Source organism: Bufo gargarizans, chromosome 7, assembly GCF_014858855.1.
Source record: "Bufo gargarizans isolate SCDJY-AF-19 chromosome 7, ASM1485885v1, whole genome shotgun sequence".
NCBI lineage: Eukaryota > Metazoa > Chordata > Amphibia > Anura > Bufonidae > Bufo > Bufo gargarizans.
In genome coordinates this window covers 150,992,842-151,017,947 of record NC_058086.1, presented here as the reverse complement: position 1 = coordinate 151,017,947, position 25,106 = coordinate 150,992,842, and the positions used below count along the sequence as shown (strand labels likewise).

The following is a 25,106-nucleotide window of genomic DNA, read 5'->3' as shown; positions in this document are numbered from 1 at the left end:
AGGAGGCACCGACCGCTCCGGTGAAACGAACGGTGACACCAAAAGCAGAACCCTGCCCTTGGTGCGGTAACCACAGCAACAACCACTGTGAGAAAGCGGAGGAAAGCCACCCCGGAGGCCACCAACCCGTTGCGCGGACCTCCTGGAAAACCAAGAGACCGAACGTCGACAAGAGTCGGAGATCTCCAAGTAAAAACCGCAAGGCCCAAACAACTCCCAAATCGGTGAAGTGTCCGTTCCCGGGGGTGGGAAGGGGAGGACGAAAGCCCCGTTAAAATGAAAGACAAACACCACCTTCAGAAGGAAGGAAGAGACGGGATGGAGAACAGCCCTGTCCCGAGGAAAGAGAAGGCTCGGAACAAGAAGGGCCGCCACCCAGGCACCCGCCAGAGACACGACGGCCACGGAAACATAACCGTACAGGACAGAAGGAGTAGAGAGAACTCCTGTAACGGCTCCAAGGGAAAGATTGGAGCGCCAAGAGCCCAGTATGCAATGCCCAGGGCGGTACCCAGGGGCAGTACGAGGGAACCCCAAAGCCGCTCCACGGAAAAGGGCCCTGACAGGCCCAGAGGGCCGGGGAACGCCGAAAGGGGAAGGACAGCGCTGACACTTGACACTTCAAGCAACAGAGTCCCAGTCCCAGATCCAGGTCGGACTGGAGAAAGACAGAACCATGGAGAGAGAAAGGCAGAGTGGGGGAACGCCCAGCTTCCCACAGAACCCCCGGTAAAACCCCTAAGTCCTACAACAGATCCTGGACAAAACACGGCCAGGAGCGAACACTAGCGAGCCCGCTAGAGTCGCCTGGGCAAGCGGGTGAAACCCAATGTGAACAGGCGCAGACCAGTAACACCGGCAGAACGGTCGGCAAAACTGGTCCCGTCGGCCCCCGAGCAACGTAGTCCTGTAACCACCCGGAGTGGGGGAGCAGAAGGACAGACGGAAGGAACCGAAGGGTCCGCCCAGCAACCGCCAGGACAAGACAGGCTAAAGTCCATGCTGATGTAGCCACCACAGGAAGACGTCCTACAGTCCCGGTGTGGGAGATCTAATGACAATCTCGACCGAATGGGGGTCCTCCCAAGTTACAGCCAGAGTGAACAAGGGAGACAGCACGAGGCCAAGAGGAACATCAGAACCATCCACATGAACAACCAAGCTCTCCCCAGAGGGGAGGGCAGCGAAGGAACAGCCACTGAAGCGCGGCCGGGCAAAAGCCACATCGGAGGGAGCCGAGCCAAACCGAGTGGGAGCCAAGCAGAGCCGGCGAAAAAAGGCAGTCGAGACAGAGGCCGGCATAACACCCTACAACTGAAAGGAGGAGTGGGCAACAGGGAAGCCATAGGACAGCTCAAAGGCAGAACCCCGCTCACCGAGACGCCCGGTTCACTGCCACGCAGAAGGCGAGTACCCTGAAGAACCCAAGGTGGAGGTCCTACGGACCTGGGTAAGTGAGCACCCAAGAGCAGCTGGGTGACCATCCCGAGAAAAGCGGCCCGAACCCGGTAGCGGACCAGCCTAAAGCGCAGAGGGGGCGCCAAAAGAAAAAACTCATACTGCACGACACCCGAAGAGGAGGAAAAAACAGTAGCAGGCGAGGGAACAGCAGTCCCGCCAGAGCTAACGCAGAAATCGAGTGGCACTGCAAACGGCACTCTCGACCCAGTGACCACTTGCGCCGGGAAGCGAGTGCACGGGAGAACGAAAGGGTACGTATCAAAGAACCACGAACACTCCCCAGGAGGAAAGGCCAACGGACATGGTGGATGCCGAAACAACGGGACCACAATATACAGGCCAAACCAGAAAAACGAGCACCACCCAGCTCGGCGAAGTAGAGAGCAAGTAGAGCCCATCTACTCATATCTAAAGAATACACCTTTGAATACAGCGGCATACTTGTAATGCTTGTATGACAGCACCCAAGGGTTATACAGGTGGACAGAATGATCTCTTTAGAGAAGAGTGCAAGGCCCGTGACAGCACCACAACCCAAGAGAAAAAAGGGTATGTCGCAGGAGGAAGTGAGGCATACGTACGAACAGCCCCGCAAGCAGTGAGAAGGCCAACCCACCTATGGGAGGAGAAGGCATACACGGCCCAAACAACGGACAGAGCGCACCAGAAAATTCCGCTCACTGCAAAAAAATAGTCACCCAGTGAAGGGGATCAGCCACAGAGCCCAACAGTATCAACGGAAGTGCAAAATGCAACCTGAAAGGGAGTGATGCACAAGACATCAGTATGGCATGCGATGGGAACGCAGGCAGGCCCCCCAGAAAAGGGGGAAATGCACCTGGCAACACTGCAGCTGGTAAGAATGCAAAGGCCCGTCCCAAAGGGGGGTTGCCCAAGGCCAGTAACAACTTCAGAGAAGTAGAACATACCATAGTTCGCCCAGAAGGTGACTAATCACATGGCCGCACAGTACCCAGCGGGAACGCAGGAGGTCCGCCCAGAGAAAGGGGGACATGCACGGGGTTATCTTACCATAAAGCGAGTGCGCAATAACCCACCTAACACCGAATACTGTGAGAGTGCAACTACTCCACAACGAAGGAGAACAAGCAAGAATCCCGCACAGCATTTCAAGGACAGCCATGGGTCACGTGAGGGTGCAAATTCTTGCCCATGGATGAGGTGGGCCGTGTATGGCCCGCAACATATCCGGCGAAAGAGCAGTATTCCACCCAGAAAGGGGCGGGTAATGCACACGGCCGTCATCGCATCCAGCAAAAATGCAAGCACCCCGCCAAGGATGCGGGACATGCACATGGCCAGCAACGCACTGGCGAGAAAACAACCACAGTCAGTGGCGTTGTGCATATGCCGCCTGAGGAAAGGATACATGCTCATTGCTGGCAGCGATTCCAGTGAGTGCAGCACACCACCCAAGGAAGGTGTCGTGCACATGGCCGGCAGCGAATCCAGTGATAGTGCAGCAAACCACCTATGGAAGGAGTTCATGCACATGGCCGGCAGCAGATCCAGAGAGAGTGCAGCATTCCGCCTATGGACGGAGGTCATGCGTATGGCCGGCAGCGAATCCAGAAAGTGCAGCATTCCGCCTATGGAAGGAGGCAATGCACATGGCCGGCTCATGCATATGGCCGGCAGCGAATCCAGCGAGAGTGCAGCGTTCTGCCCATGGACGGAGGTCATGCATATGGCCGGCAGCGAATCCAGAGAGAGGGAGCGCAGCAGCCCTCCTTTGGACGGAGGTCATGCGTATGACCAGCAGCGAAGCTAGAGAGAGTGCAACATTCCACCTATGGAAGGAGGTCATGCATAAGGCCGTAGCGAACCCAGCGAGAGTACAGCATTCCGCCTATGGAAGGAGGTCATGCATATGGCCGTAGCGAACCCAGCGAGAGTGCAGCGTTCCGCCTATGGAAGGAGGTCATGCATATGGCCGTAGCGAATCCAGCGAGAGTGCAGCGTCCCGTCTATGGAAGGGGGTCACGCATATGGCCGTAGCAAACCCAGCGAGAGTGCAGCGTTCCGCCTATGGAAGGGGGTCGTGCACATGGTCAGCATCGTATGCGGTAAAAGGGCAGTATTCCGCCTACAGAAGGGGGTCATGCACAAGGCCAGCCCGCAGCCAGAGAGAGTGCAGTATGCCGCCTATAATGGGGGGTCATGCACATGGCCAGTACCGTGACTGGAGAAGGCGACTAATTCTGCCTATAGAAAAGGGCGGCCTGCACCTGGCCAGCGCCGTATCCCAGGAGAGGGCAAGGGTCCGCCTAGAAGGGGAACATGTATACCTGGCCAGTGCCACGGAGCGCAACATGCCGCCTATGGAATAGGGGCAGGCATACGGCCAGCGCTCTAAGGTCAGGCTGCAGCATCCTGCGCAGCCAACAAAAAAATACAGATACCTCATATATATATATATACACACATACTGTTAATTCTTTTTTTTTTTTTTTTTTTTTTTTTTTTTTATTTATTATTCTAAAACACAGCCTCTTTGAGGCAGGAAGGGGCCACCATATAAGGGCACAGCCTCTTTGAGAGGCTAGCCATCCTAGGGTCTCCTCCAGATGGGAGCCGTCGGCATCCAAGAGGTTAACAGGGATCCGACCTGAGAGCGGTGCAGCGATGCCCTGGGGGCGGGGGGACCTCCGGCGGGAAGAATTCGCGCCTGGAGAGTGCCCGCCCCCTCCAATCGAGGCCGGAAATTTGCGGCCTACTAGGCCGCGAAGCCGGGGCCTAAATTTTCGCGGCCGCGAAGCCGGGCCTAAATTTTCGCGGCCGCGAAGCCGGGGCCTAAATTTTCGCGGTGCCCGGAGGTACCGGCAAGGACCTGGAGGGAGCGGAGCGGCGCGTGCATAATACCGGCCGCGGGAGCCCACCCCGCGGGCCGGAACAGTCAGGGGGCCCGGGAAGGAGCTGGAAAGAATCTTTCTGCGGCGCCCGGCCGACCGGAAAGACAGCCTCTGAGAGCAGCAGTGGTCGCCAGGGTCTGCTGGGACACCGCACCAGTCATGCCGGCCGCGGGTGCCCACCCCGCGGACCGGAAACAAGGGCCCTACGCTGCAGCCGTCAGGAGAGGGCCTCTGGCCCTGAGCAGCGCACCGGTAAGGCGATGGGGGGGGGGGGGGGAACCCTGTGACCGGGTGCCCGTATAGAGGCAGCTCCCTGGGCGGCATGATAGGGACGCCAGCATAACCCCTCAGTGGGCACCTATTGTGGAGGGGAGGAGAGGGAGCTAATAAAACAAGCTAGGATGGGGCCAGCCTAGGACCAGCAGGGACCAATATGGGGGTCAGTCACGCAGGAGACCTGGGTGGGGGGAGGGGGTCGTAGGGCTGGAGAAGCCACTCTCTCACCACAGCCGTCTTCACCCTCGGTCCGTTCCAGCAGGGTCGCCCCTTCAGCTACTGGCACCGTAGTGGCAGGACGCTGGAAGAGGGGCTTGGCGTGCGGGCGACCCTTGCGCTGGCGGGATGCAGGGGAGCTGGGCTGCCCTGGTCCACCTTGCCTTCTGTGGGGGAGGCAGCAGTGCGGATGACCGGCACTGGCGCAGCTCAACCCCGGGAGAAACAGAGAGGTCTAGTGCGACTCTGTTGTCCCGTAATGTCTGGAACAAAAAGAAAAGAAAAAGTAAAAATCAAAATTAAAAACAAGGAGAAAACAGCCCTGCAGTAGCAGGGAGTGTCTTGCCTCCTTGGACACTAAGCAAAAACTGGCAGCCTCTCTCTCCAGGCTGAGGGTATAGCTGTGGAGGAGGGGCTTAACAGTTTTCACTTAGTGTCACGCCTCCTATGGAGATGAGCTATACCCAAGGTCTTCTGTGTCCCCCAAGGAAACTGGGCGAGAAATCCAGTTTTGTTTTTGAGGCGTTCACTGAGTGCTAAAAATGACTGAAGACCTTTTTCTAGGGGACAGTAAAATTACTAGAATACCAATTTTATATACACTTAAATAAACCTTTGAACAGGAACAGAGCCTTGGATCAACAAAAAAAAAAAATGTTTTAATCAGGTGAAACACAGCTACTTGTCAATACGAACAGATAGATACTGAGGTTCCTGGTGACAGATTCCCTTTCAACCACTTGCTAACATTACCTTCTGGGTTTTAATCGGTCCAGCTCTCGGCTGCTTTTGTCTCTGCTCTTTTGGCTCAGGTAGAGACTCTGTTTTTTCAGAGAGGGACGGTGTACCTTCATTGTCACTACTGCTGGATGCAGGGGCACCAAACTGAATAGTGTCTATTGTCAAGTCAACAGAGACATCTTGGCCATTTTTAGATGTCTGCAGCAGAAAAAATATATATCATTTTCCAAATTAAGATGAGCAACACATTCTATGTACACTGCAAGCAAGCATACAGTCACCATAATGTGTGAAACAGTACCTCGGAATTGGTAGCTGACACAAAACCTGTTAAAGGTTTATTCCAGGCACTGGAGGATGGCGGCTGTGGAGGATTTATAGGTCCCACTGAAATGAAAGGCGTAGGAAATTAATCTATACTAATATACTTTGTTATAACTACACACAACTTTCATATTAGTAGTATTTAATTGCTTAACACCTTTGATTACATTCCCAGACTCCAACCCTTTAGGCTATATTCACATAGAATTATAATTTAAATAATCCACGGCAGAAAAGCAAGACAAACTACCATCTATGCAGCAGATATGACAGCCCATCAGCGGCATGGTAATCCAATGGGGCTAACCCGGGTTTTTGCCACATACAATCAGCAGGAATAATGAACATGGAAATAATTTTAAAGAGTCTGTACAGGATTATAAAACTAAAAAACTAAAAACATGGCTGCTGTCCCACAAAGATGGTACCACAAAGGTGTGGTGCTGTTTCTAGAAGAAAGCAGCCATGTATTTATAATACCCTACAACTCCTAAAAAATAAAAAGAAATCAGCAGCGTGTTCATTATTCAGCACAACCTATCCTCAGGAAAGGTCATTAGTATCCGATTGGCGGAAGTCCGACTCCCAACACCCTCACCGATCAACTTTTTGAATAGGCAACTGTGTTCCTTTAACTGTACACAGTCTAACTTGTAGCGGTGGCGCACTGTAACTACAACTGCTCATCCTGTTCTACTGAAGGGGACTAGCAGTTGTAATCACCATGCACCGCCACTACAACATGCAGTTAAACAGTGAAGAGGCCGGAGCGCTCATGCCTCTTCAAACAGCTGATCGGTGGGGGTGCCTGGAGTAGGACCCCCGCTAATATGATATTGATGACCTATCATAATACAGTAAACTTTACTTACATTTCTTGGACAAGTCATTCAGAACACTTGGGGCTGTCATTTTGTTTTCCCACAGCTCTGTTCCCAGAGTACTGGGTGGCTGTGATGGAGGTTGTGGTTTTACAGGTCCAGAAAACTCTGACCCATTTGTGGTTGGCTGTGTTTGAACAGCTGCCGGAGCTTGATTTGAAGGCATTGCTGCAGGTACCGCTGGGGATAGATTTTGAGAAGCAGTAAGCCCCGAAGATTGGGCCTGTAATGCCGCTGCTTGCTGCTGCTGTTTCTTCACAAAACGAGGTGGAAGCTTAGAATTTTGGCCTCGCCCTTTCTCACCAGAACCTTTTTTATTCCAAACCTAGAAGAGCAACACAACATTCAAAAGAACAATCCAAGATATTAAGTAGAACATGATTACATAAAAATCTGTTCGATTAGGATCCTGCATGGTAATTCTTTCTACAATCTGTAGATGCCCCATGTCTGTCTCTTGTTAGAAAAGCCCTGAATGATTATCTGTTTATGGCAAATAAGGCCCGTACAAATCAGCAGAATTTGGCCCAGAATCCACGCCCCAGAAAAGGACATGTTTTTGTCCACTGAAAACAAAGGGAGGCAGTTTCCTTCCATGTGGCCACCCAGTGGTTTTTGGCACAGAATCTGCAGCTGTCAAAACTCTGTAAATGGCCGCTGTATTTCAAGTTTTCCATTACCCATGGGATAGCGGATAACTACTAGATAGCTAGGGGTCTGTCTGCTGACACTCCCATCGATTGCGAGATCAAATGAAATTAATGGAGAGGCAGGTCAAGCATGTGTACTACTGCTTCATTCATCTCTATGGCAATGTAAGGGATAGAGTATAGCACTCTGCTATTTCTGGCAGTACTCCTTGTCCTTCTGATCGGTGGAGATCCCAGCAGACACCCACAGATTTAATAGTAATCCACTATTCTATAGAGAGGGTATAACTTGAAATCACTGGATCCTCTTTAAGAGATTGTCCAGCCACTTGAAAATAAGTAAAATTCACCTTAACAATGCTCCTATTCTGACATTTCCCAGTTCCCTGAAGTCTTTACTTCATGGTCTCCTGACAAACCTAAAATGACCACTCAGCCAATAAATAGCTAGGGAACTGTCAGCCGGATTGGCATTCAGAAATATATTCTGCATTTACTATATTGTGGTGTGTATTATTGTGAGTTCTTTATATACATTTTTATTATTTTGTCTCCCCTTTTTAACTTACTGTCTGACCCGGCGCAATGATAGATAAAGCTAGGTTCAAATCTGCAGTGGAGGTCCACCAGGAGCCTCAATTGCCGACTACGGCTAAAAATAGGAAAGAAAAAGTGCATGCAGTCGTAGTTTGTCCAACAGAATACAGCAATTCATAACTGAAACCTGGTAGATCCCTATCCAATCAACGGGACCCAGCAGGGGCTGCTGTTATACTCGTTTCCCAGACATGAGATAAAAATAAGTAATCAGGTTGCAGGGATGATTTCTAATCTATGCTAACATGGAAATATCGGCAATCAGACAACACTGTATTGTGCAGTAAACCTCATGTATGAGCGTAGCAGAAAGTGCTGCATGAGAAATACTGTACAGGCCAACTAGGTCAACATTATACCTGTACCGTTTGCTCTTCCTTCTTTCTGCGTTCTTCATCCTGAAGACGTTTCTGTTGCTTTTTGGAGACCACTTCTGTGAAACCATCATTGAGGTTGGACTGAGAGTCTTCTAGTGTAGTTACTTCAGGGTGATCATCTATTATCACAACACCTGAGACCAAAGATAACACTTAAAGGCTTCCGTCATGTTAAGTATATTAATTCAAGGGTAAAACATTGTTATTTTGATTTTTGCAATATACATCAACTTAAACCTGATGCTTCCTTGGTAACGTATTCACAATAGTTCAGCCGAGCATGCACGTGTTCTGACTAAGGAGAGGTGAGAAAGTCACTGGTGGGAGCTTATCTCTCCCCTCAGAACAAAGGGATGAGACCAAGAACCAGAACAGTAGGGACACTCCGTTCACAAGCTCCGGACAAAATTAAAGGCTTCAGGGACTAGGGTTGTCTCGATACCAAAATTTTGATTCGATAAAGTATTGCAATACTCGATACCACGTGAAAAAAATAAAAACACCAAAAAAGCCACATGCATTCCGCATTTTATGGAACGTCCGGCCATAATCAAACAGTCCTATCCTATTTTTTTTTTTGGGGGGGGGGGGGGGACGACGACGACGAGGCGACTAAAAAATAGTGAATCACACATTTAGGCTAGGTCTACACAACGACATTTGTTGCGCGACAGATAGGGCGCAACATTTGTCGCGCGACTTTTTGTTGCACTAATGTTGCGCGACTATTTTTATAATGGCAGTCTATGGTGTCGCACTGCAACATGCTGCGATGCGACAGTCGCAGAAAAATCCATCTCGAATGGATTTTCTGCGACTGTCGCGTCGCAGCATGTCGCATGTTGCAGTGCGACACCATAGACTGCCATTATAAAAATTGTCGCGCAACATTAGTGCAACAAAAAGTCGCGCGACAAATGTCGTCGTGTAGACCTAGCCTTATTTATTTTCAGTTACAGCGTTCACCGCATAGGAGATAATATTTTAATAGTTTGGGACTTGGAGATATGTAATATGTTTATTTATTGTTTGTATATTTTATATGTAAAATTGGGAAAGGGGGTGATTTCTACTTAAGATTTTGGTGGTTTAAAAAAATGTTTTACTTTTTATTTAATAACCATTTCCCCCTTAGGGGCTAGAACCTGGGATCTTTTAATCCCTTGTCATATTTACCTTAATAGAGCTCTATTAGGGTGAACAGGAATTTGCACTCTCCCTGCTGCTCTGTGCACACAGCAGCAGGGAGCTTACCATGGCAGCCAGCAATGTTTTTAAACCATTAATACAAATACAGGAGGCGGGTGCCGGCGGCAGAATCGCATAGCTCAGGTGACGCATCTGAGGGGTTAACTGCCGCTGATCTAAGCTCCCTGTCAGGTCGGGTGCCGGCTATGCACGGGGGGGGGGGGGGGGGGGGGGGAGACTCCTCCTCCCCTGTGCTGCTCTCAGCGCGCTCCATGTTCTCTGATACTAGGCTGTGCAATAGTGCAGCCTAGTATCGGTAAATGGCAGATGCCGGTATCAAATCGATACCAGTACAAAAGGTATCTACTGGGTATCGATAATTCGATACCGGGTGCAACCCTATCGGGGACAATGATCTTATAGGTATGGCCAGTTTATATTAATTAACCTGCAAACTGCATATAGAAGTTATTTGTGCTGAATAGCGATAGAAGTCTTAGGTCAAATAGTTAAAGTTATCAGTGAATCAGTTGAATACAAAATACCACCTTATTTTGTAAAAACAATGCGAAGTAAAGAATGCTAATATAAATATACAAAAAAAAACAAAAACAAAAAACATACTGGCATAGTTGTTTAGGTCAAACTGTGACAAGGCATCCACTTTCTCTTTAGGCTTCTTGACAACTAGCTTAGGCTCCTCTTTCTTCTTGCCAGGAACATCCTTGGTAGCTTTTGATTGGGCTGAAGAACTCCCATCTTCAGAATGTGGGTGATAGTTGTGATAGTGATGATGAGCATTGCTGCTTCCACCAGACTCTAGTGCGTTTAATCCTGAAGCCTGTTCATCAACTGTCCTGATAGTACAAGAGAAAAAAAAAAAAAAAAGAAAGAAATGTAAATGCATTTAGAAACAAATCAGCAACAGAACACCACAGTATAAGAGAAAAGCACACTAGCGCCATCACCATAACAGAAGCTACAGCAATTGTCTCACCCTCTTTTCCCCCTTTGTAATGATGTTGCACTTCGTCTTTCGCCTCTGGGACCAGAGTAATGCCTGCCGGGTTTTGGAGCACCACTATTGCCACGACGATTCTGGCGATCCATGCCAGGTCTCTGACTGGAGAAACTTCTTTTTGCACTTTCCCGCTTGGGTGGCGATTGTGTCAAACCATCAGTTGTTTTACTAGGAACAGGTGACTGGATTCTAGCTGATGCTGCTTTGCGCTCATCCCTCTCCCTTCGTTCATTAAAGTCACTACTTTCAGAAGCGGTTTCCCATTCTTCATTGGCCTGATCAGAAGAATTATGATTAGACAAGTCTGGAGTCTTGTTGCCTGAAAAATCTGATGGGAGTTCGTGGACAGTATTTGAAGCTGGCACTGATTGATTAGCAGTTCCACTAACTTCTACTGGTTTGCCAGCATCTTCTCTCTCTCTTTCTTTTAAACGTCTAAATCGTGGCGGCTTATCCTGTCTCGGCGGTCTTGTCGGTCTTTGCCTCCTTGGTCTGTCCCTTGAGGGGTCAAACTTGCGCTCAAACTTAATAAGTGGTCTCTTATCACCGGAGGGTAATGTGTGGTGTTCCTGATGTCTGTTTTCACCTTCATCCATTCGTGGAGGTGGTGGTGGTCTTAAATCCTGCTGTCGTGGAATCCACTGATTGTCTCTGTAATTGGATCTTCGTGGTGGAGGAGGGCGTGTTGGACGAATGCCGGGTTCCCTGCCACCACGACGGAAACTTCCAGCTCCTCTTCCTCTACGAGATGGCTCACCCTTTGGCAAGAAGCCAGGCTTTGTTCGCATGTCATCTTCTCTAGGGAAGTGTCTTTCTGGTGGTCTGACTTCTGCCCTTGAAGTTCCAGCTTCTGCCTTCAAAGCAGAAACCGATTTAGGTGCTCTTTTAATATCGGTGCGCTCATCTCTACGAGATTTGCTTCTATTGGAAGTCTCCTTATCCGAAAGAGTGTCACTTGCGCTTTCATGAACTTCACTATCAGAGTCTGTTTCAGAACCATGTTGTCTTCTCCTTTTGGGCAAGACCTCAAAATCTGAGCTTTCACTACGCGTCTCACTTTCATCCCTACGCCTTAATGCTCCAGGAGGACCTGGTTCAGAACGGGGCTTAGAATCTCTGTAATGTGGATATTCTCTGTTTTGTCCTCTACCTCCCCGTCCCCTACCTCCGTAGGAACCCCTATAGCTCCTTCCCCTGGAATAATACTCTCCCCTGCCTCGACCTCTATACCCCTGATCAGGAAACCAGTCTCTGTCTCTAGCCTCTCTTCTGTAAGCTCTTGGTGGATAATTTGAGTCCCTTCTATGTGGGACCGTTGCATGTGGGGGCTGAGATGCTAATGGAGGTTTAGCATCTGGTTTAGGCTTTTCAGGTGGAAGTTCTTTATTTTCCTTGCTAACCAGACGCACTATTTTATCCTCCTTATTTGGCTGTGTAGTTGCAGTTGGTTGGGCAACGGGCTTAGGTATGGAATCTAAAGTGTTTTCCAAGGACTTTTCTGCATGTAATGTGCTGGTATTTGACACTTTAGGAAGAGTAGCAGCGTCAGGTGAAGGTTTATCTTGCTCAGCTTTATGTATTGTAGACACTGAACTTGGCACTGGCTGCTGTGATGGGGTTTTCTTTTCAACTTTCTCTGGCTTCAAAGGTTTTTCATGTCCAGTCTTCTCCTCTTCCTTTTCTCTTCTCATTTCACGCTCCTCTTTCATATCACGAAGAATAGGCTTTTTAATGGGACCAGATCGCCTGACTGGTCTATCCATACCTTCTTCTCGGCTTCGGGATCCTGGTCTTGGGCCCCATCTTGTTTCAGACTTAGGTTTGAAAGGTTTTTCTATTTTTGATATATCTAGTGGCTTAGAACTCTGAAAACTCTCTTTTCTTTGTTTTTCGTCTGTGGTTTCTTTTGTAGGTTCAGGCGGCCTAACAGATACTTTAGCATTCATCTGTACTGTATCTACCCTCCTCTCTTCTTGCTTCTGAGTGTGAGCAGACTCACTAGATAAAGTCCCGGTTAATATAGGTTGAATATCAATGTGAGATGCTTCATCAGTAGGAGCTTGCTTCTCTGTTGGTTCATATGCAGATATTACTGTGTCTTTTTCTTCCGCTTGAGGTAGTTGATTAGGTTCTGTATGCCTTATAGATACACTGTGAAGATCTGGCTCTCGAGTTCTTGAAAAGAAATCCGTTTTGGGCTGAGGGTCAAATGGACTATGCTCCAGTGAGTAGTTTTCAGTGATAACATCTTGGTCCAGTGGCGTTTCAGACCTTAGTAAAACAAACACCACAGTAAATATAGATATACAAAATGTAAATAACCTAAACAAATGTTTCAGGATTCCAAAATTGCATTAGTGTTACCCAAAAATTCCCTACTTGGAAAGAAAACGGCAAACCCCAAAAAGCTATTAATACCTAACATTTAGCTCACACTAGTTGCTGCCTATTAGCACACTGTGCATAAAAATCTTCCAAGTGTAAACTATTCAATACCAGCTTTTTCAAGTATTTAACTTGTGAACACAATCTTCACAAAAAAATAAAAATATAAAATTTTTGTCAAAATCAAGAATTGGCTAATACGATGATTTTATAGTTACTTAAAGAGAACCTGTCACCGGAATTTGATGTATGGAGCTGAGGACATGGGTTGCTAGATGGCTGCTAGCACATCCGCAATACCCAGTCCCCATAGCTCTGTGTGCTTTTATTGTGTAAAAAAAAATGATTTGATACATATGCAAATTAACCTGAGATAAGTCCTGTATGTGAGATGAGTCAGGCACAGGACTCATCTCAGGTTAATTTGCATATGTATAAAATCGTGTTTTTTTAACACAATAAAAGCACACAGAGCTATGGGGACTTGGTATTGTGTATGTGATATAGGCGATCTAGCAATCCATGTCCTCAGCTCTATACATCAAATCCCGGTGACAGGTTCCCTTTAAAGGGGTTGTGCCAGCTCAGACATTGGTGGCAAATGGCTACAATATGCTACCAATGTCAGATAAGTGCAGGTCCAAAAGCACTGGCTTGGCTATTTTTGAAAGTCCCATAGAAATAATTAGAAGGCGCACTGCACAAGCCCGGCTAGTGCTCCATTCACCTCTATAGGGCTGCCAGAAAAAGCCTAGCCAGCACTTTGCTATTTTCAAAACTCCTATAGAAACGGAGGGCGATCACACACAAGCGGCTGTTCTCCATTCATTTTGCGGGTCCGGTTTTAGAGACAGATGCGGGTCTTAAAAGGTGGTAACCACACCTATGTGTGACCTTGGTGGCATATCCAAGTGAAAACCCCTTTAAAGCTCATCTTCATTTGAAAGACACCTAACAGGTTTGCCCTTCCAGCAACTTTTCATGCAATTATAACAGTATTTCTGGCACACACTACAGATATTTACATCTGAGTGAGGTTTGTAAGAATGTGTGTTCCTGAAATCAAAACCACCTTATTCAGATGAATGAAAGTCAGACAGACACTTCTGCCATGTGTGAATACGTCCCTATACTGTTTGATTAAGGCCACAACTTGACAAACCATACCGGTAATCTTCAGGCTCTTCTGATTCTTTAGTAGAGGAAGAAACCTGTGGACTGTCTGGGTGCGGGTAGGGCTCTGCTCCCCACATCATGCGAGGCTCAGATATTGGAACACCGTGGTCTCTAACGGATCGAGTCATATGTTCATACGGTTCAGAAGCAGTTGTTGAAGGTTCAATTTGCTCACGTCTCATTAGGGGTTTGGTTGGTATCATCCCTGTATAATCAAAAAACAAAATGTATCTAATCTTGGTACAATCCTGATGGTAACAGGAAAGTTATGCATAATGTTAATTCAGTATTAAGTGACAAGAGAGAAACCCCAGTGATCAAAAACACAGAAGTCAAACAAATATACCAGGATGCATCGGTGGAATGTCCATTGCCGGCCTTGCAGACATCATTCGAGGATCCATATAAGGTTGCATCATTAACCAGCGAGGATCAAAGGCCATGGAAGCCAAATGTTGAGGATGTGGTCCAATAGGCTGGTACAGAGGCCTGTGTTGTGGCGGAGGGACAGGGCTGCTAGAAGGTTGGGACTGGGCTGGCTGGGATAGCACTCCTTGTTGCTGTTGCTGCCACTGCTGCTGTTTCATCTGTTCCTGAGAAAATAAAATCAGCAGCAAACTAATTACTCCGCTGAAAAGTGAAGGCTTGACTGAAACCAATCATTTTGGGATTCATTTTGTTCACTAATGGCTATTCAGGGTAATTAAGACTCCTCGCAAATCAGATCTTCAGACACAAGATATACAAAATGCATACATCCCATGTGACATGTCATATTTGATGTTCTCATCTGCGCTCCCCTCTCACAGAATGAACCGACTGAGCTCTTGGTGCCTTTTAGGTCCCACTACCTTCATTCGGGAGAAGGCAGGCCACATGCACTTTAGTCCAGGGGTGTGGAAATAAAAAATAAAAAACTACTTGTCCTGAACTTGTGGTGACGTTATACTGTATGGGGGCCGCCAGGAGACGTTATACTGTATGGGGGCCGCCAGGAGACGTTATACTGTATGGGGGCCGCCAGGAGACGTTATACTGTATGGGGGCCGCCAGGAGACGTTATACTGTATGGGGGCCGCCAGGAGACGTTATACTGTATGGGGGCCGCCAGGAGACGTTATACTGTATGGGGGCCGCCAGGAGACGTTATACTGTATGGGGGCCGCCAGGAGACGTTATACTGTATGGGGGCCGCCAGGAGACGTTATACTGTATGGGGGCCGCCAGGAGACGTTATACTGTATGGGGGCCGCCAGGAGACGTTATACTGTATGGGGGCCGCCAGGAGACGTTATACTGTATGGGGGCCGCCAGGAGACGTTATACTGTATGGGGGCCGCCAGGAGACGTTATACTGTATGGGGGCCACCAGGAGACGTTATACTGTATGGGGGCCGCCAGGAGACGTTATACTGTATGGGGGCCACCCGGAGACGTTATACTGTATGGGGGCCACCCGGAGACGTTATACTGTATGGGGGCCACCCGGAGACGTTATACTGTATGGGGGCCACCCGGAGACGTTATACTGTATGGGGGCCACCCGGAGACGTTATACTGTATGGGGGCCACCCGGAGACGTTATACTGTATGGGGGCCACCCGGAGCCTGTCCACATCGCAGCTCCCGGCCTGACCTGCAAGCGCTGACTGGGGTCACATAGCATTATACTGATTTATGATGCTATGTAACCCTTACAGTTCTGGAATGTGTTGGATAACACTGACATAATGCTGTCAGTGTTATCCAACACATTCCAGAACTGTAAGGGTTACATAGCATCATAAATCAGTATAATGCTATGTGACCCCAGTCAGCGCTTGCAGGTCCGGCCGGGAGCTGTGATGTGGACAGGCTCCGGGAGGAACGCTCATCTGCAGGGGGCCGTGGGGTCTCACTCCTCTTCTCCCATCTTGGCCTGCAATTACTCAGTCTCTGGAGACTGTGTTCTGACTTACTGTGCTGGCAGGTGGGCGGAGACTTCGATACAGGAGCCGGGAGGAGCGGGGGCCGCCTGCAGGAAGTGATATGTACGGTACTCATATGCACGATGCAGGGGCAGGCTGACAGATGTAGGAGCGGTCAGCTCGCGGCTAGCATATGACCGCTCCTATTACTGCCCAACCGACATGTCCCTGCTACTTGCCCGCACAGGGCTAAACAACTGTTCAAACTACTTGCCCGGCGCCCGGAACTGCATGTCCCGGGCATCGGGCGATAGGAATTCCACACCCCTGTTAGTCTACAGCTCGTCATCTCTCACAAATAAAGCGGACATGGCATGATAGTCTACTGACAGCCACTGTCAATGTAAGTGGGCTACAAAGCACACAGATCCAGCTTTCTAGAGCTACTTTGCAAAACCTGCATAAACTGGTAGAGAACTGTACCTGCTGTCTCTGAAATCGTGGAGGCAGAGATTTCTGAAACTGTTTAGAGTATCCAGAAGAAAGTGGTGGACGTGTTTGTGTTCCACTTTCAGATTCACTCTCGTGTGGCATCACAGGGGCTGAAGCTGGTGATGGAGAAGGTGGAAGATTAGACATTGAAGGTGGCGGAAGAACTGGTGCTGGCAGCTGGACCGGTATGGTTGGAGGGGTGTCCGCTCTGTCACTTGAAAGGCTATCCTTCCTTGCAAATATTGGTTCTTCAGCCACTACTGGAAAACAAAAAAAAAAAAATAAACACACATTGCCATGTTTAATTGGAATAAAGTGCTTCACCTGTAGCGATTGCTCTTTTGTAATTCCTCTCTACTCATACTTGTCTCGATTTTATTTTTGTTCTCATGTTGCAAATTAAGGCTGAGAATGCCACCCACCACCATCACATAAACCTGTGTCTGACTGTGAAACAACTGGCTTCAGTAAGCGCCCCCCACTCACATCCTATTAGGAGTAAGATACAACAATCAACAAGACCCACCCTCTTGGCTATGCCCGTAGGCTACGTTCACAGTTGCATATCACTGCATTTATGCCAGAAAGCAGCCAGATCACCATCAGACCCCATTGTAGACAATGGGGATCTGGCATTGAACTGTAGAATCTGGCGATGCTGGATGCAGGGACTTAGTCAGGCTGTTCTCTGTCATATACGTTTACCGGAGATGTGAACGAAGACATAGTTGTAAAAAAATAAAATGGAATGGATCAGCAGGAATTAACCATGTTCTGAGCAAGATTTCTGAAACGCACAGGAAACCCTGCAAAATGAGCTTTATCTCCTGTTACTTTTATCACTCATTTGTACGCCGTGTTCCTTAATTGAGTTATTGATGAATCATGTCTCTTCCCCCCCTTGTATTAGTCTACAACACATTTCCTACCTAGCTCAGACGTCTTGTCTTCTGAAACACTGGCACTTTCACTTTCCCCTGGTGGTTCAATATCAGACTCTGGGATCACATCTTCCTTTTCTTCATGGTGTACTGGAGTCTCTGGCTTTTCTGGTCTCTCTGGTTCCTTCTCTTTTACAGGCTCTTCATGATCAGTGACATCCTCTTCCTCCTGAGGGACAGAGGGCTCTTGAGTGGACTCCTCAATCACTGGCTTCTCCTCAAGTGGTTTGTCTGACGCAGGTATCTCAGGAGATGTGGCTGCTGTAGCAGCAGCGAACTTCTCATTCAAGCGCTTTAACTTTTCTGCACAAGCAGCTTTCCTTTGCTCCTCCATTCGCCGTTCCTCTTCCTCACGTCTTTTACGGGCTCGTTCTACAGAAGCAGAAACTTCAGCTTGTTGTTTCCGTCTTTGCTTCCATAACTCATCCTCACTGGGTCGAGACTGCAAAGGTGCTGGTCTTGACGGTGCGCCAGGGCGACTTTGAGACGGATGCTACAACATTGAAAGAAATTTGTTTGGCACATAGTTATCATACTCTGTAAAAGGACTTTGTTTCTATAAATCTAAAAGTGAAACTGTAGAAGAAAAACAAGACCAGACATAGCATCCGTGACCTAGGTTGTCATTCAAGTCATTAGGATTAAAATTAGGCTTCAGCAAATAGAGCTTCGGATCAGAGATCCAAAGTCGATTCGTTCATACACTTCAGTTTTAATGCCGAGACCTGTGTCTGTACAGCATTAAAATGTATTGCCACAGCGAGACTTTGGTGAATTAATGCGGTATTCATTTCTGCATCTATAAAAACATTTAAAATTAGGAATCCAAAGTCAGGTTTGGTACAGAGATACCAGTCGGTACCCAACTAGACTTCGGATTCCTAATTTTAAATGTTTTTAAAGACGCACGACTTCGGGTGAAATGAAGTCTGGCTCCACAGAGCCAAAACCTTTAAATGCTGTACGGAGACCGCGTTAAAGAGGACCTGTCACCAAAAAATGCAATGCAATCTGAAAGCACCATGTTATAGGGCAGGAGAAGCTGAGCGGATTCATGTACATATTTTTGGGAAAAGATTCAGTAAAAGTTGTAATTTATACATTTATATCTCTGCTTCTTCTGCCTTCTGAACAGCATCGGTACAGGAGGTAGGAGTTATCAGTGACTGATAGCATTGTGTGCATACAGAGACAGCCGTCAGTCACATAACACCTCCCTCCTGTACTGATGGCACTTCAGGGCTGCAGATGTAAACGTAAAACTTACAAGTTTTACGGATTCTTTTTCCACAAAAAAAAGGAGATTTTTGTATAACTTACCAGTTAAATCTCTTTCTCGCTCTTCCTTGGGGGACACAGACCTTGGGTATAGCTCAGCTCCCTAGGAGGCGTGACACTAAGTAAAACTGTTAAGCCCCTCCTCCATCAGCTATACCCTCAGCCTGGAGATAGAGGCTACCAGTTGCGTGTCCAAGTAGTGAAAGGATAACAACCAATAACGGAAACAACCAGCCAGCAACCCAACGGGGCGCCAGACCATAACCCTGTAACCAAACACAGAAGGGTGGGTGCTGTGTCCCCCAAGGAAGAGCGAGAAAGAGATTTAACTGGTAAGTTATACAAAAATCTCCTTTTCTCGCCCATTTTCCTTGGGGGACACAGACCTTGGGACGTTCAAGAGCAGTCCAAGAAGGGAGGGACCACAAACCCAAGGCGGAACACCACCAGAGCATCAGGAAACCGCTGCCTGCAAAACCAGGCGGCCCAAAGCAGCATCCGCTGATGCATGCGTATGCACCCTATAGAACTTTGTGAAAGTGTGCAGAGAGGACCAAGTGGCTGCTTTGCACAACTGTTCAGCCGAGGCCCGATGCCTCTGCGCCCAGGAAGCTCCGACTGCTCTGGTGGAATGAGCAGTGACGCCGAAAGGCGGAGGTCTGCCCTTGGCTCGATAAGCCTCAGACACCGCCAGTTTAATGAAACGGGCAATAGCCACCTTGGAGACCGCCAACCCTTTGCGCGAACCCTCCGAAACCACAAACAGGGAGTCCGTGCGCCGAAAGGACCCGGTGACCTCCAAGTAAATCCTCAACGCCCTGACCACATCCAGACGGTGCAGTTCCCGTTCTCTGGGGTGGGAAGGAGAGGGACAGAGCGACGGAAGGACGATGTCCTCATTGATGTGAAAGGCGGAGACCACCTTTGGCAGGAAAGTCGGGACAGGCCGAAGCACAACCTTATCCTGGTGGAAGATCAGGAAAGGTTCGGAGCAAGAAAGAGCCGCTAACTCCGACACCCGTCGGAGAGACGTGACGGCCACAAGAAAGATGACCTTGCAGGACAGAAGGCGAAGGGAGACCTCCCGTAAAGGCTCGAAGGGGGCTGATTGGAGCACCGAGAGCACCACATTCAGGTCCCAGGAAGGAACTGGAGGGCGGTACGGCGGAACAGAGTGAGCCACCCCTTGTAAAAAGGTCTTAATTGGCCCTAGAGGGGCCAGGGGACGCTGGAGAAGAATAGACAGCGCCGAAATCTGACCCTTCAGAGAACTGAGGCACAGCCCCAGGTCCAGACCCGACTGGAGGAAGGACAGGATTGTGGGAAGAGAAAACCGGAGAGGTAGGATGCTCCGGGACTCACAGAACCCCAGATAGGACCTCCAAACCCGATAGTAGATCCTAGAGGATACGGGCTTACGAGCCCGGATCATGGTGCGGACTACGTCCGCGGAGAAACCCCGTCGCGTTAAGACGGCGGTCTCAATAGCCACGCCGTCAAACGTAGCGAGCCTAAATGCTCGTGGAAGATCGGTCCCTGAGAGAGAAGGTCTTCCCTGGAGGGCAGTGGCCACGGTGCGTCTGCCAACAGCAACATTAGGTCGGCGTACCAAGACCGGCGGGGCCAATCCGGGGCGATTAGAATCGCGGGGACGCCCTCTGCCGCGATCCTCCGAAGAACCCGTGGCAGGAGGGGAAAAGGAGGAAAGACGTACAGAAGGGAGAATTCGCGCCACGGAAGGACGAGCGCGTCGGCGCCGTATGCCTTCGGGTCCCGTGCCCTGGCCAGGTATAGGGGGACCTTGTGGTTGAATTTGGAGGCCATGAGGTCCACGTCGGGGCGACCCCAGCGAAGACAAAGGGCTTCGAACACCTCTGGGTGCAGGGACCATTCTCCCGGGTCGATGGTGGACCGGCTGAGGAAATCCGCCGCCCAGTTGTCCACCCCCGGGATGTAAATCGCAGATAAGGCCGGCACGTGCGTCTCCGCCCAGAGGAGAATGAGGGTCACCTCTTGCATCGCTGCGAGTGCCTCCCTGATGGTTTATGTATGCCACAGCCGTGGCATTGTCCGATTGGATCCGAACAGGGTGGCCCCTCAGCAGATGGGTCCAGTGTCTGAGGGACAGAAGAATCGCCCTCAGTTCCAGAATATTGATTGGAAGTCTGGACTCCGATAGAGACCAAACGCCCTGGACGGACCGGGGAGGGAAAACCCCCCCCCACCCCCGTAAGCTGGCATCTGTGGTAATCACCAGCCAGTTCAGTGGACGGAAGGACTTCCCCCTTAGAGGGATATGCAACCACCAGCCGAGGGAAGCCCGAGCCAGGGGAGGCAGAAGAAAGGTCCTGTCCAGACTCCTCGGTGATTTGTCCCAGGCCGACAGAATTGCCCTCTGAAAGGTGCGGGATCGGAATTGTGCGAACGGCACCGCTTCGAAACAGGCAACCATCTTTCCCAACAACCGCATGCTGGATCTGAGGGAAGGGCGGTGATGACTGAGGAGACTGCGAACCGACCCGCGAAGGGCCAGACGCTTGTCCGACGGAAGGCGGACCTCCGCCAACTCTGTATCCAGGAGCATCCCCAGGAAGATCAGCCGTCTGGAGGGGGTAAGGGAAGATTTGGGGTGGTTGATAATCCAACCGAACCGCGTCAGGGTCTCCAGAGTGAGTTCCACACTGCGGGATGTCTGAGAGAAGGAGGGTGCCTTGACCAGGATGTCGTCCAAGTATGGGAGAAGAAAAACACTTCTTGAACGTAGAAGGGCCAAGACAGGGGCCAGGACCTTGGTGAACACTCGAGGAGCCGTCGCCAGACCAAAGGGAAGGGCGACGAATTGGAAGTGATCGTCCCCCACCGCGAAGCGCAGGAAGCGGTGATGACATGGAGCAACCGGAACGTGGAGGTATGCATCCTGAATGTCAATTGAGGCCATGAAATCCCCTCTTTCCAGGGAGGCCACTGCGGACCTGAGAGACTCCATCCGGAATCTCTGCAGTCGGAGAAAACGGTTCAGGCGTTTTAGGTCCAAGAACGGACGCACTGAGCCTTCCTTCTTGGGAACCACAAAGAGGTTCGAGTAGAACCCCCTGAACCTTTCCGTCGGAGGCACGGGGGCGACGACACCCTTGTCCATTAGAGAGTGAATGGCCGCGAAGAAGGCGGCCACTCGTACGGGATCTCGCGGAGGACGGGATCGGAAGAAACGGTCTGGCGGAATGGACGCAAATTCGATTTTGTATCCGCAAGATACAATCTCGAGCGCCCATGCGTCTGAGATGTGGGCCCGCCATACGTTCCTGAATAGGAGAAGGTGGGGGCGCACCTTCAGGCAGAGGGCTGCTGGCCTGTGGGAGCCCGTGCAGGCTGGGACTTGCGCCAGGTAGGTTGCGTCCGAAAAAACTGCTTCTTGCGTCTATCCTGGGCTGGGCCAGAGGAAGAAGAACTGGCCGCGGGTCTAGACCCGGTGGGCTTGCGAAAGGACCGAAAATGGGACGAACCAGCGCGACCACGGGGGGCGCCCATTGGCCTGGACTGGGGGAGGTGAGTACTCTTCCCACCCGTGGCCTCTGATATAAGTTCGTCCAGACGGGTTCCGAACAGGCGGGAACCCGTTAATGGTAGGCCGGCCAAAGAGCGTTTGGAAGCGGCGTCCGCCACCCAAACCTTCAGCCAGAGTTCCCTCCTGACAGAAACTGCCAGGGCAGAGGAACGGGCAATGAGGGCACCCGCATCAAGGGAGGCCTCACAGACGAATTTTCCGGCCTGAACAATTAGTTGGGCTAAGGAACGGAGGTCCTGAACAGGGACGTCCGACCCTAACTCCCGTTCCAGTTGCAAACCCCATTCAGAGACCGCTTTGCCAACCCAGGCGGAGGCAAAGACCGGTCTAAGGGCCGAACCAGAGGCAGTAAATATGGCCTTGGAGAGGGATTCCGTACGACGGTCCTCAACAGACTGGAGGGAAGATCCGTCCTGTACAGGAATAGTAGTGCTTTTGGACAGGCGAGCCACGGGAGGATCAACCTTAGGCGGGGATGTCCACGTGGTCACAGAATCCGCTGGAAAGGGATAACAAATGTCCAGCTTTTTGGGTGTAATAAAGCGGACGTTAGGCCGAGTCCAAGCCTTGGATACCACAGAAGAAAAATCAGCGTGTATGGGAAAAACCTTGGAGGCCTGTTTGGGGCGGAGAAAGGACACGCCGGCCTGTTCAGAGCTGGGGGGGTCATCGTGTAGCTGAAAGGTATCACGGATGCTAGTGACAAGATGCCCCACCGCGGACGCCAATTTGGACGGAAGCTCTGAGTCCATGTCCACGTCCGAATCCGCCAGTCCTCCCTCAGAAAGCGTATCCCTTTGAGAGGATAGACTTGACTGAGCTCGCACGCATGGCGGAGAGAGCGAAGCATCTGGAGAAGATGTGCGCTCAACCCTTGAACGTTTCTGAGTATGCCGGGCCCTGGAAGATTCGCTGGGAGGCAGGGAACCAGTGGGGGCGGCAGAAACCAGTGGGTGCGACAGGGATTGTGGCAGCCTGCGGGAGAGGCGGTCTATCCACGAGACGGCCCACTACGTGTGTAAGGCTTTCCACCGCCTGAGACAGAGACCTAGCCCAGTCAGGGGGTTCAGAGGCACCGGGGGGCGCAGCGGGAAGCGGGCCCTGCACCGGGGCCTGACATGCAAGGCAATGCGGCTCAGATTGCCCCCGCGGAAAAAGTTCCTTACAGGCGGTACAGGCATGGTACCAGGGTTTGGGGGCACCTGTGGGATCTGACATGCTGAAGTGTGGTTGTACTCTAATATAGAGACCACAAAGGGTTATAGCAGCTATGACCAGGAGGGTTAGGAGAGGGTTAACTGTCCTACCAGTGCCTCAGAAGAACGTCAGGAGATGGCCCAGATCAGCAGCAGCAGAGAAGCAGTGAACAGCAGTGAGCAGCAGAGAGCAGCAGAGAGCGCCCACAGAAGCCGAGCGATGTACACAGGAGGTTAGAGTCCCCCACCGTGTCCCAGCTTCCTGTCAGGAGTGAGGAAGCGCGGGAAACCTCAGCAGACAGCGCGGGGAATAAGCTCCGCCCCCTCCAGCGCTTGAAATGTCTCCTGTGAAGGAGAACGTAGCTCCGCCCCCAAAATGACGCGCGCGTAAGCCCCGCCCCCTGCCGGGACCGCTAAGCCCCGCCCCCCGTTCTCGGCGGGAAGGGGGAGAGAGAGAAGAGAAAAATGGAGTCAGCCCCGAATGAGGGGGAGGGGGGGAAACGGCGTGGGGGTGCTGAGGATGCTGCTGTGCTGCATTGTCCTGCAGATGAGCGCTCAGAATGAGCGACCACGGGTGCCCCCCTTACCCAGAGGGGTAGATGCTGCAGATAGGGACGGGGTATGGGCTGGAATAGCCATCTCACCGTCCGACGTCTTCACCCTCAGTCCTTTCCAGCAGGGTCGCCCCTTCAGCCACTGGCACCGCAGTGGCAGGAAGCTGGAAGAGGGGCTTGGCGTGCGGGCGACCCCCTAGCTGGCGGGATGTAGGGGAGCCATTGCTGCCCAGATCCTCCTATTGCTTCTGTGGGGGAGGCAGCAGTGCAGATAAGTTGGCACTGGCGCAGCTCAACCCCGGGAGAGCAGAGAGGTCTAATGCGTCTCTGGTATCCCTAGGAAAAAATAAAATAACAAAATTAGAAGAAAAAGTAAAAATAACAAGGAGAAAACAGCCCTGCAGTAGCAGGGAGTGTCTTGCCTCCTTGGACACTAAGCTAAAACTGGTAGCCTCTATCTCCAGGCTGAGGGTATAGCTGATGGAGGAGGGGCTTAACAGTTTTACTTAGTGTCACGCCTCCTAGGGAGCTGAGCTATACCCAAGGTCTGTGTCCCCCAAGGAAAATGGGCGAGAAATAAAATTATCAAGCTTCTCAGCACATCCTGCTCTATAACACTGTGCGTTCAGATTGCATTGCATTTTTTGGCATCAGGTCCTCTTTAAAATCGAAGCGTTTGACCGAAACAACTTCGAAGCTTGATTCGCTCAACACTAATTAAAATATATAAAGCGCAAGTTAAATACAACCCTTATACCCCATTAACGCTGCTCAATTAGAAAAGACCCCAAGCCATACCTGCTGAGGAGCATTTTTTGGTTGCAATAGAGGTGGAATATTCTTATCAAGAGATAATAAGGATGGAGGCATTTGGCGTCTATCCTGTAACATGAGAAAAGTGTAAAAAGAGTGGCACCTATATTAAAAGAGGCACTGTACAGAAATTTAAGAAGCAATAGCAGGTGTGGCTGGCTGGACCTGCGGGGGGGGGGGGGGTCTCAGAGATT

General features: G+C 50.2%; 1 protein-coding gene across 9 annotated transcripts in view; it reads right to left on the bottom strand.

The window, feature by feature from the left end:
• The window catches only part of PRRC2C (proline rich coiled-coil 2C), a 96,217-nt gene that overhangs the window by 31,078 nt on the left and 40,033 nt on the right, over positions 1 to 25,106 (bottom strand). For 5 of the 9 annotated variants that reach the window (XM_044301619.1, XM_044301623.1, XM_044301624.1 and 2 more), the window contains exons 11-21: positions 24,898 to 24,981; positions 17,495 to 17,999; positions 16,557 to 16,825; positions 14,513 to 14,759; positions 14,158 to 14,371; positions 10,582 to 12,876; positions 10,209 to 10,441; positions 8,379 to 8,530; positions 6,764 to 7,097; positions 5,869 to 5,954; positions 5,580 to 5,765 (exon numbers count right to left, since the gene is read on the bottom strand). In XM_044301619.1, coding sequence (XP_044157554.1) covers positions 5,580 to 5,765; positions 5,869 to 5,954; positions 6,764 to 7,097; positions 8,379 to 8,530; positions 10,209 to 10,441; positions 10,582 to 12,876; positions 14,158 to 14,371; positions 14,513 to 14,759; positions 16,557 to 16,825; positions 17,495 to 17,999; positions 24,898 to 24,981 — 4,605 coding nt within the window. The remainder of the gene's footprint in view (positions 1 to 5,579; positions 5,766 to 5,868; positions 5,955 to 6,763; positions 7,098 to 8,378; positions 8,531 to 10,208; positions 10,442 to 10,581; positions 12,877 to 14,157; positions 14,372 to 14,512; positions 14,760 to 16,556; positions 16,826 to 17,494; positions 18,000 to 24,897; positions 24,982 to 25,106) is intronic. The other 4 variants (XM_044301620.1, XM_044301628.1, XM_044301621.1 and 1 more) reach the window with 3 other exon arrangements.